This window comes from Diadema antillarum, unplaced genomic scaffold (genome assembly GCF_040938485.1).
Source record: "Diadema antillarum isolate AM-2024a unplaced genomic scaffold, OU_Dant_1.0 scf00000071, whole genome shotgun sequence".
NCBI classification, from domain to species: domain Eukaryota; kingdom Metazoa; phylum Echinodermata; class Echinoidea; order Diadematoida; family Diadematidae; genus Diadema; species Diadema antillarum.
Window position 1 is genome coordinate 13,630,651 of NW_027270960.1, and position 12,900 is coordinate 13,643,550.

Below are 12,900 nucleotides of genomic sequence, written 5' to 3' on the forward strand. Positions count from 1 at the left end.
TGTTTTGACAACTCTTGTGTATCCATTCAGATTTACAAAGTTGCTCATACAATGTCAGATCTTGTGAATTTTCATTTTATATGTGGATGTGCTATATTACTTCCTTTTGCAAATGTTAACAGTATATGTATACACTGTACTTTATTTCTGCAACAGACTGCCATATTAGATCACATCAAATGAGATTGTATGTTGCAATGTTACAATTGTCCTGAATTAGTGTCTCAAGTGCTATGAAAATTTGACATGTGTGGTTTGTATTAGTGTATGTACATTGTTTGATGTGTATTTCTAGTGATGTTTGTCATTTACCGACATAAGTTGGTTAAAATTCCCGTTAACTATTGTTTTCATTCGGTGGTTAAATTAATTGAAGAAAAGATTTAGTGTAATTCCACAAAACTTGCTTAAGATAAACCTGACCTCAGTTGGCTTTTGGTAATCGCTTTACCCAACAGTTGTGTGGTTCACTTGGAAATCGACTGTCTGTTTAAGTGTTAACATGCTATCCAGATTTCTGAAAGCGTAGATTTGATGGTGTAATACAGATGTATGAATTTGAAATCCAAACTGAGATTGTGTGTGTGTGTGTGTGTGTGTGTGTGTGTGTGTGTGTGTAGTTTTTGTTCTTGTTTGTTTGTTTGTTTTTCTAAGAGGATGCAAAACTGCCATTAATTTCTTCCCTATGCATAATATGCAATACATGTGGAGAGTGAAAATGCTACTCTTGTTTTTCCATAGCTGGGAGTACATTATGTTGGCGACTTTATTATGGGCTGTTTGTGGATTACATTATACTCTACATACGTAGATCTAATAGGTTGGAGTAGGAGAGTGAATGGTAGGCATATTACCTAAAACATCCCCTCACCTTTGTAACTACACTTCCAGAAAGAGCATGAACTGTGACAGATATCAAATCAAACATTAACATTTCACCCGTATAGAGTTCATCGGTAATAATGATAATAATAATACAGTATACATTTAATGTGCCAATCCCACATGACTAACGTGCTCAAGGCGCAGTAGGAAAAGTGAGTTATGAAGTACAAAAATCATTACACAAACATGCACATGAAAATGAATGACACAATTATGATGATTAAAAAATATATATATACAATGTATATATATCATAATACCGGTATACTGTACTATTCTATGGTAAAAGATTGGAATGACAAGTAAAGAAGTATGTTGCTGTTTTTTTTTTTGTTTTTTTTTTTTTTAAGAGCTCATCTTTCATACAGTTGACTACTTTGCCGACACCAGAAAAAAAAAAATACTAGTCATTTTCTCATCAACACGAAACAAGATAAGATATCATTACTTTGGATGCTGACTAATTTTGTTTTAAAAAAAAAGAAAATGTGACATTCGCAGATCATGTTTGAGATATTGAGGTCTTGGATGTTCACATTTTAATGTACCACCTTCTCAGTATATATGGCAGTGGTCCGATGCAATAATTTCTGCATGCATACCAATATCAGTAACACAAGGAATATGTTGCAGTTTCATCGAACAGTCTGTGTTGAAAGTGGTTTTTTTTTTTTTTTTTTTTTTTTTTTTGCAAAAAGCTGAAAAGCTGAGATTCCAGTACTGATTGTCCAATAGTCTTCTTGCATGTTGCGCATCTTTGATTTCTTTGTTTCGTTTTGGAAAAGTGATTTTGTAAATTCTCAGATCCATGGGGAATGTATTCACGGTATACATGTGCATGATAATTATGTAATTGGTTACAAGTACTGTAAACTGCAGGTGCCCAAGGGCAACAATCTAATTTGCATATTACGCGCGGCAAACCGCTCCAGTGTGCACAGCGTGCCGCTGCGGCAGAGTTTAGCGGCAAACCGCCGCCGCTGCCGCTGCCGCAAAACCGCTCCAATGTGAACGGCCCTTAATGAATAGTGAAAGGGGAAAGGTCAACGTCCCTGGGCATCAAGGGTAGTAGTGCGCAGCTGCGTTTACAGCACCGCAATGCATTTGAACAAGAAATGTACATTATTGCTCAATCTAAAGTGGTGGGACTAGTTACTACTACTAGCTCAGTTCGGGAAACCCACTCACAAGGGGGGTCCCTCCTTATAAGTAACCCGTCCCCCTTATAAGTAACCCCGTCCCCCTTATAAGTAACCCCCGGGGCACCCCTTATAAGGAGTCTCCACGCTTTTTTGCAATGCAACGCGAAAATGAAAGGACAGCGGCAATTCGCTTGATTATGTCCATAAAGCTTCACAAGTTTCCTAGTTACTCACGAAATTTGAGCAAAATCGGTTTGAGGCATCATATCTAAAATCATGGATTTAAATGCGATGTCAAACGACCCATGCGAATGCTGAAATGCGAGCGATTACTGGCGTGAGTGTCGCCAGGCGCGGCGGCGCGGCAATGCTTGAGTGCAGACGTGGCGACTGAGTGCCACTCAGTTGCCACGTCTGCACTCAAGCATTGCCGCGCCGCCGCGCCTGGCGACACTCACGCCAGTAATCGCTCGCATTTCAGCATTCGCATGGGTCGTTTGACATCGCATTTAAATCCATGATTTTAGATATGATGCCTCAAACCGATTTTGCTCAAATTTCGTGAGTAACTAGGAAACTTGTGAAGCTTTATGGACATAATCAAGCGAATTGCCGCAGTCCTTTCATTTTCGCGTTGCATTGCAAAAAAGCGTGGAGACTCCTTATAAGGGGTGCCCCGGGGGTTACTTATAAGGGGGACGGGGTTACTTATAAGGGGGACGGGTTACTTATAAGGAGGGGCCCCCCTTGTGAGTGGGTTTCCCGAACTGAGCTGACTGCAAACACGAGGCAGTGTGAGATTTGGGCATGAGGGCACGGTGAGAACACAATATTAATTTTTCTTCTTTTTACTCTTATAAGGAAGATTCGATATTCATTGTGGTGACTTCATAGAAAATTCCCTACAAATTGTGGTAAGCCTATAAACCCGCGACCCGATGCCAAAAAAGTGTGCTATCTCACGTGAGAGTGCGATTAGGACTTTTGAACAGGTGTACACGCCACCACCTACACAGTGTTTGGGTAATGCTGTGTTCGTGGAGACTCGGTATGTTTAATATTTTAATTTTCATCTTGTTCATTTAAAAAAGGATTATATAGTTTTGGTTAAGTTCTAACTTCATGTTTCTAACATGTTTTGGTGAGATAAAGAGAAACCTCTTATGAAATATGGAAGACCATGTAAATTTAATTCCAAGACGTACCCACAAGAAGAATTCACCGTTTGTTTTTTTTTTGTTTTTATTTGATGAAAATTGGTTTTGAAATTAAGATATCCAAAACAGTGCAAACCTAATAAAAGGTGGAACCCACCTTTTATTAAGATCGTTTTGTTTTACTCTGTTTTTAGATAACTCACCCATTCCCAAACCGATTTTCATCACATGAACTTTGAATTCCTCATAGAATGGTATGCTCTGTAATATTTCATAAATGGTTTCTTGGTATCTTGCAAAATATTAAAAGCCCAATCCTCATCACCACCAATGCTAGATCTATCACCATCCCTTTAAGTGTTGCTAGTTGCTACCAGTATTTGGTCAACCAGACCTGACCCCCAGTAGGCTACACATGTCGAATGCATGAATACATAAAACTGCTCCCGGTGTAAATTTCTTGAGATTGAGTGCTAATTAACGAGGATTATTGTTACCCTATGTGTGACACTTTTGCAACATAAAAACTTGCCCTTCTTAGTTCTGGACTAGTTTACAGAAAAGATGCAACAACTTGTTTCTCATTTGATCTGAACATCAAATGTTATTACACAAATTCCTCTATCACTTCCACACCTAAACCATTGTAGACTGAATGATTTATAAACAGACAAAGTAGATTTAGATCAAAGAAATAGGCCTATCCCTCATTTAGCAACATGGAATGAACATCTATTTTGCCATGGTGTATCATTCTCTTTGCTGAAGTGCATCATTGCAAAAAAGAAAAGAATGATAGTGATAAAGAATTAAAACAATATGAAGTGGACTAGAGGACTAGCTCAGATGAAAAGTAATATGATGACAACATTATAATCCAGCAGGTTACAATTTAGAGTTCTGTTGCTCAGATTTTTTTTTTATTTTTTTTATTTTTTTTACTGATTTCATGATTTTAGATTGTGTCTTTTTTTTTCAGTATTAGGCCTATCTTCTCTGTAGAAAAAAAAAATCCTTCAAAGGAGTCAATCTTTCTAAAAATTTAATTGGCCTGCCTATTTCTTCCTTGTTCAAATCATAGCACAACTGCATAATATGTAGGCTTATGTTTGCATGCATCATGCTTTGATTTTTCCCTTTGTGTTAGTTTCTGTTTAGCTCTAATTAGTCTACACCTGCCACGAACTATTTGCTCTCCAATATTTTTCCCCCGTGCAGACATGTTGATATCAAGGTCCAACAGCCAGGGGCAAATATTTGCCCTTATCTTGTTGGGTCCCGTATACTTGCTATATCTCGGGTTGGATCAGTAATATTGAGGAATGCATACTGATACTGTACATTCTGGAATGACTGTGGTGCATGTGGGGGATAGTTTCTACAGCTGATGACACATCCTCTTTTCATGTTCTGATTTTGATTGTCCACGACTCGAGAACATTGACCTTTGGGAAATAAACTGTGCTACCAGTGCTGTAAAGGTTTGTATAGATACATACCTCTTGTACACTCTTTGTAATTCATTTGACATCAGGCGCAGTTCATTTTTGATTGGTGATGTATTTCAGAAATGTATGAATGATTTACCGTCAATTCCGTACTGTTGATGACATCAACAGACCCTTGATCAGCAAACGTGTAGGAATGCGAACATTGTGATTTTCAAAATCTTTGTTTGCCCACTGTTATGCATGTGAGATGGAGGCAAACGACAATTTATCTTTGCAAATATTATTCCCTTTGAAGTCTTGTCTGAAAGGAGAGGAGAAAGGACCATTTTTTGACAGTTCGAATTATATTCATCATATTTCACTGTGCATCACAAAACGAACAATAAGTCGAACCCCTTGATTTTCTGTGAGGGCCCAAAAAAGGTGAAATTGGTCAACTGAGTCAATCTTGCGTTGTTCATATCTTCTGAAAGAGCTATCCTTCAATTCCTCTACATTATTCTGTAATTTGGGATCATAACATGAATGGGAAAGTGTGTTTCCAGCAGTATTTCTACAACCCTTTTTTGGGATCTCGAGTAGAGTGATCAGGTATGTCTTTTCATTTCTTAAGATCCTTTGCACACTCTTCACTTTCAAGTCCAATAACTTTTGAAAGGATAATGCTACTGCTTTGAAAGTTGGCATTAATTGTGGACAGAATGTGTTAAAAGAACATGTATGCTTAATTTCAGTTTAATCTGATAATCTCTTCATTGTTGTTGCTCCAATGGTTTACATCCTGTGTTTTGTCCCTTTCATCCCACAGCTAGCACAGCTTGGTAAAGATCAACCACTTGAATAGATGCTGTACTTCAGAGCCTCTTTTCTCAGTTTACACTTTCCCAGAGTGTGTTTTTTTTCCCCCAGTATTTAGATAGGTTAGGGGAGTCCTTTTTTATTTGAGTTATACATCATTTTAAAGCTTGGAGTCTGCTCTTTCAGAATCTGCCCTGAACTAAAATCCATGTTTGGCGACTTTTTGGGTTTTTTTGTGATGCAGGGTCACATATTAGTGTAGAGTGTAAAGAGCTGGTAAATTACGTTTTCAAATTGGACATGGTGTTGGGCTTTTGATAATCTTCCAATATATGTTTTTGTTTTGAACATGCATTTGCTCCAGTGCACACTTGATTGAATTCAACTATCTAGTCTCCCCAGGGAGGTGGTACATATCTCTTTTAAAAAGAGATTCCACACAAGGCCAGGAGGCATATTGCCTTGAAGTCCTTTCTTCTGCACTGTATGTACCTCCAAACCTATTCTTTTAGCTGGGTTCACCACTGACTACTGAAGCAAAACCTGTTAAACAGTGTGCAATGATAACAGACAATGAATCAGATGGAGTTTGTTGTTTCGTAGGTTGTGTCCCCCATGTTATTTTTTCCCCTGATATCTTTTGTGGGTAAACAACTGTGCATGACTGCAGTATTCATACACTCCTGCAGTTCTCAGACTTGGGAGTCTCATTTCAATCGGCAGTCAACCGAGAGCAATTTTGAATTGCCATGAATTTCAAGCATTTCATGAATTCAGTAGTGAGTTGTGTATGAAAAGCCATCTAGGAGTTGCCTGAGTATGTGCATTAAAAATCACTTCATGCACTACTTGCAAAGGCATGCATAAGACACTACACTAGCTGCTACCACACTGGCTCTGTTGTAAGTATGCAGACAATCATTTAATTTGCACTGAATCTGAAAGTATTGAAAAATTTGCTTTCATGCTTATTTTTTAATGTAATGGGAAGACCTTGAATCTAGAGATATATTTCATTTTTGTTCTTTCTCTGATCATCTTTATGAGCACGACAGAAGCAAGCTCTGTAGGATGTAACACTTAAATTTGATTAAGTAAATCAGATTAAACTGGCTTGCTCATTCATTGAGACTAGAAAACATTGGAGAGGATTAGTTTAGTTTTTCAATCATCTGACCATTGTAAGAACGCACTACAGTTTGTTACTCATGCATGTTTGACACAATATTCTCTTGTATCCCAGTGGGTAATCTGAAGTCCACAATTGATGGAAACAATGGATGAAAACTGCCTGGAACCAGCTGTTCCAGCTGCCTCAACAGGACAAATTGAGTGTGAGTAAATTATTACTTGCTTTATCCGATGGTGCCTGTGATGGTGCCTGTGTTTAGAAACAATGTGTCTTTATAAATTTCAATTCACACTATACCTTTGATTGCTATGGCAATAATATCTTGATATTGGGTCTTCAAAAAATGCATGTTATCAAAAGATTTAAAGGGAACTATTGGGCTGAGGAAGACTGCTGTTTGTCTGTTTTAGGTTTTCAAGCACTCAATGAAATATCTATGGAATGACTATGATTTATATTCAGAGAAAAAATGATTTATTGCCCTTGCAGAATTTATCATACATGTAAATTCCATGTTGGACTTTCACTGTGTGTGCATTTAGATGATACTCAGACGTTCGTGGTTTATTCCGTCTAAATGCATGGGTCCATTCTATTAGTGATAGTGAAACATGCATGTACAGGAGGTACAGTAGACAAGATATTTTAGATCAGGCATGCACTTGCAATGGGTGCAACTGGATGCATTCAAGGGGCCTTGCAATTTGTCACTCTGTGTTTATGTCTATTGCATTAAGTGATATTTTGTGTTGCCTAACTTTGTACCTTGCAATAAATTTGACTCCTACAAACATGTAGGTGGATTACTCAAGTGCAATGCCCCAAGTCGAAAGTTATACCTGCTTGTACGAATACATAGTCAAGTTTTTAACTTGATATATTTGATATAAAAAATGTAATGTACTCAAGCAGCTCATAAGTTTATTTTATACAATACATGCATGTTGACTGTTTTGTGAATTACTGTTGACCTGAAAAGTGGAATGCTGGCTCATGGTATGTTTATTTTACTTTTCTTTTATTTTATTTCTGGGTTTTCTGATTCAATAGCAGGAAGATGGCATCCTTCCACAAACCCATTTTCTCCAACCACACCCACCAGTCCTGGCAACCCCTTCAGAGTGCCTTCTGCTGCACCCGACACCAGAGAAGTGCCTCCGATGGTCACCCAGTTCCAGCCCGCGTGGTCTGCAAACTTTTTGGACCCCTTTGCCTCTGGGTTGGATGGAGACCCCTTTGACTCTGGGATGGCTGGAGACCTGCCATCCTCTTCTTCAACAGCTGATCATTTGGAGCCCCAGACCATAGATATGGCATACCAGCAGGGAGAAGTTCAGTGGGGATCAGGTGGTAAAGATGGTGGTAAGGACATTCACAATAATGAGGAGACTGAAGATCCGGCCAATGGTGTTCAAAACGGATTTAGTGATGACTTCAGCACAATGAGTCAGACAGAAGTGATGTTTAAGACTGGACTTAGGGATGACTTCAAAGCTGTTGGAGGTAAGTCACTGGTGCATTAACCCATTGAGGACGGTTTGATTTTTCTACAACACGCATTTTTAAAACTTTTTGTGAGATATTTCACTTTATATGAAAGATTAAAGAGTATACATTTGAAGAGAAATGAAAAGTTTATTTGATGAATATCAGTTTTGAAATGGCTGAGGTATCCAAAAAAAAAAACAACATAGTGAAGCAAAAATAAAAATGGTCATAATAAAAGGTGGGTTCCACCTTTTATTGAGACTTCTTTGGTTTACTTTGTTTTAGGATATCTCAGCCATTTCAAAACTGATTCATCTAATAAACTTTTCATTTCTCTTTAATTGTATGCTCTTTAATCTTTCATAAGTGGTTTCTAAATATCTCACAAAAAGTTAAAACCTGAATCCCCATCTCAACCAAAAACTATACCATTCCTTAAACCCATTGAAGACTGTATAGACCCCATTATATTTGGGCAGGTGTCCATGAAAAATGCACGTTATAGCAAAATCTGCTCGTCGTCAACTGGTCAAGAAGCAGGAGATTATTACTTGTGGTGATATGCCATCATTTGTCTGGTTGGTTTTTTTTTGTGCTCATGTCACTCATTTTTACTTACCTGAGTTGACTGTACTCAATTACTGTCTTCATCTGGCAATGGAACCCTGTGAAATACTTGCCATCTGCCTCCATTTCCCTCATGTGCCATTAGAAAAAGTGAGTGTCAAATCTTAATGATCTATTCTTCCAAATATTCCTCACTTTTTCTTGAAGTACCCTCATGTATATATCTTTAGATTCAGTGCAAAATTCTCTAAAATCCTTTGATTTCCTATGTTGAAACAACAGAGTGTTACACTGCAGGGTCACATTACTCTGGATAAATGACTTTCTTTTTAGAACTCGGTTGCTTCCCCCCCCCCCCCCCCCCCCATGATACAATTGATGTAGACAAACTCTCTCATGTCTTTGTCCATAGTTACTGCAGAAGAAGACGATTTGTGGTCCTCTCTCTGTTACGAGAATTCTTCTGGTGCCGAGTACGAAATGGAGAGCCACTTGGGGTCTGACAGCCGAGATTCAAACCGATCTCCGTTTATTGAATCTGAAACGTCACATTGTCTTCCCACTTCAAACCTTGAGCAAAGCCCAGCAAGCAGTGACCTTGAAATCAACCATAGTGTGCATTCAACATCAGCTGTGCCTGCATATGGAGATCCTTGGAGATCTAATGAACCTGTGTCTGTAGAACATGGAGAGAATCCTCCAACCTCCCATCTTGTTCAAAGCCCCACACATGGTGACTTTGGTAAGACAAATGACACTGAGGATTGTCAAGAATTTTTAGTAGACAGCAACGTTCCGTGGACATCCACTTTTCCATTGCCAAATCAACAACACAACGAGTGCAAAGATGATAGGGAACCAAAGTCGCAACTCAAGAACAACCAGGAGTCTGAAGGTGTTCCAAGCAGCTCAAATCCCTTCAAAAATATCAGTGTTGATTTGATCAATGAGGGGAACCAACCTCCAGATGCAGAACAAACTCCTGATTTTCTATGGCAGCACAAAGCAGCAGGATTTGATGAACTGATTTCTGAAGACAACTTGATGCACATTGACATACCATCCGCCGTTAGTCCAGGAGATACTACAAGGTCACCTAATCCATTTTCACCAGAAACATCAGTCAATCCTTTTCTCCAAGAAGTAGATCTACTGACTACCAAGTGGACAAGTTATGAAACTGAACATAATCTGGTGAGTCTATTATGTCATTTTATTTCATTTATTTTATTATCTTAATTTTGCTCATCATAGCAGGAAAAATGTCTCTGAGGCCATTAAAAAGCCAGAGAATGTGGTTGAAAACGTCTTGGTATGTGAAGTGTTCACTTCCCTTTTCAGGCAGAATCAACTTGTCGTAGGTCAATGCATTAGCGTGGAATATTGCTGTTTAGTATTTCGGAGATTTGCCTCAACATGAAGGAAGGAAGGAAGGAAGGAAGGAAAGGGGAAAAAATGCACAAAAATTAGTCTTATGCAAATGTACATGTAGTTCTGAATCTTGAATCCATGTTGATTGGCAAGTTGAATTTCAGTACGTGACCTGCAGTCAACTTCATCCTGTTCCTTACATGGCCCACTAGGTTCTTATAATTCCTAGGTGACAAGTTGTAAAGTCACTCAGCTTATAGCCCTGGTTTTGCTTGACATTCCCATGCTACCACATCGCAATGGCTATGACTTTAGGATTATGTTCATCAACATCCTTTGGTATAAATGGTGCATTGGAAGAAGTTTACAGGGATATTTCATTGGTTACATCTCCTCTATTCAGCCATCATTAGTTGGGTTGCTATGATGTGCCCCATCACTTTTGAATGAGAGCATAACCCTGTCCATCAAGATTATTATTTTGACACCTGTTCTTTTTTTTTTTTTGGGGGGGGGGGTCAACCCTCATCTCTGCAGATTTGAGTTTAGCAGTGAGGTTTTTGTATCAGGCCGCTTTAATACAAAAAAACTCTTCCATACCAGGACCAGTCCTACTGCTAATACTTATAGAGCGATCGTTTGGAATTGGTTTTCCTATTTCTGTGCCAGGTTATGACAACCTGGAACTAATCAATGATCATGACTCGGTGTACATAGTTTTATCAGTGAAATGATTTATTTGCAGAATCATATCAGCAAGACTTTGGACATTTTACTTTCTTGTATATGTATTGCTATCTTCACTCCTTTGTCACCCTTTTCATTATGTTTTGTAATCATACAATCAAAGGAAAATGTGTGTAAGTCATATTAGATTTGGGTGACAGGAAGCTAACTAGCCACAATCTTGCTCTGTGACTGTGAAGCTTCAAGTATGTTTGGCTCCCTCTATGTTCACAAGACAGGAGACGCTGTAGGCGACTGACAGACTTTTGTCGGGACATTTGTGTGCCTGAAGTTCCTTTCTTGTTACCCACATGTTAGTTGAGGGTCTATATGATTGATGAAATATCAAAGTTTTTGTTTGTTTTGTTCTTTTCTTTTTTTTTGGGGGGGGGGGGAGTTAGGTTGCTGTAGAACAAGTTACAGATATCTTTTTAAAGATGATTTTTCAGTAAATTTGCAGACTAACTCCTCTTAACTTGATTTACACTGTCCCTCTTAACCCATTTAGGACTAGTCTTGAGTATACTCGGGCAAGGGTCTATGGGAAATGCGCGTTGTAGCAAAATCAGTCCGTCCTCAACGGGTTAACTTATAGCAAGTCACAACAGGAAAATGGGAAATTAGAAGAATGTTTGGTTGGATGCAGTTCTAGATTCTCAACAGGTTGAAATCCACAATCCAAACAGATGCTGCAAGGATGTATACAGTTTAATCGTGCATACAATAGTGTCAGTGAGTGTGTGTATCAGAGGCGGATCCAGGAATCCGTTAATGGGTGTGGGGGGGGGGGGGGGGCTGCATCCACTTCCTTTTTTTTTTTGTCTTTTTATTTCTTTTAGTTTAGCAAAGAATAAAGGTGGGGGGGGGGGGGGGGGGGGACATGCACCCGGGGCGCCCCCTCTGAATCCACTACTGTGTATAATTATAATAAAAAAAAAACAGGTGTATCTAATATCTATTCTCAGAGAGGACTGTCAAAATCACTCTCTTGTTGTGCATTAGAACTCTAGGTGAGCCATTTTTGTAGTGTCATTTTATTGATGTTGAGGAGTAAGTTATGAATAGTCTGCAGTCCTTGCATGCATCGACAGATACGATTACACAATATCCTGTAAGGTAGGAATATTCAAAACTGATGCACTATGGAGTACGAAAAGTGCAATAATTGGCGATTTGTCATTGCGTTGCATACTTTTACAATTCAGCTTGTAATCTAAATTCAATGGGTCGAGAGACAAATGCAATTGAATTTTGTTGTTTTTTTCTCACAATGCTATAAGTTTTGATGGCTACTAAAGACTGAAGTCATAACAGTGCTCATGTAGACGTATGTGAATGAACTTTCTTACCAGAGGTACAGTGTATGGCCGTCACATACAATGTACACTGTGTAGCAGTAGTAGCTACCATACCTTACAAGTGCTTTCATGTGTACTTGAGAAAGTTACGTACCATTGTCAAGGTTTATAAAAGGGCTTTTAATGTGTACCCAAAGATATAGTTTTTGTAATCATAAATCAATTAACTATGTCATTGTTATAATGATTGTGTTGTTTGCATATTTTATATCAAGAGTAATTATAAACCAATTCTCTATGTCATTGTTATGATTGTTATGATAATCATGTTTTTTGGCATGCAAATATGTATATATCACAATTTTTTGCCTATTTATGATTTTATAAAGATATGTGCGGGGCAAATGGAATCAAGAGTTCTGCCACAAGAGCCTGAAAGCATGTTTGAAGATATGCATCTCTTTTTTTTCTTTTTTTTTGCATTTATATTCTATATTTCTGTCACTTATTATCAGACACAAATTTGTTGTTAAAGAAGTACGGGAGTGTGGTGTTTTAGCATGCTATCATGCTTTGTCTAATGTTGAGAAACCATTTAACAAACACATGCTGTGAGGTCGTCAACTTCTGTCTCCTCTCAATTAGGACCACAATGCAAAAGACTAATTGGCCTTTCCTCAATTGATGTCAATAACTCCCTTGGCTACTCTCAAATGACACCAGGCATTATCGTTCATTATCACATAATACGGCAAGCCTTATCAGGAATTTAAAGATTCTCCCCCAACCTTTCACTGGTGTCAATGACATAATTAATTCATCCATGTCAATTTGAACCTAGAGAAAATCCCATTTGTGTTTAAGCCCAGTGACAAGGCAGTTCTC

The 12,900-nt window shown here is 38.3% G+C and overlaps 1 protein-coding gene across 1 annotated transcript; it reads left to right on the forward strand.

The window, feature by feature from the left end:
• The first annotated feature begins 7,646 nt into the window (after positions 1-7,646).
• On the forward strand, positions 7,647-10,976 carry LOC139716861 (uncharacterized). The gene is made up of 3 exons (XM_071628390.1): positions 7,647-8,068; positions 9,033-9,814; positions 10,953-10,976. Exons 1-3 carry the CDS (start codon positions 7,726-7,728, stop codon positions 10,974-10,976), a joined length of 1,149 nt encoding a protein of 382 aa, XP_071484491.1. The 5' UTR covers positions 7,647-7,725.
• The last annotated feature ends 1,924 nt before the right edge of the window (positions 10,977-12,900 follow it).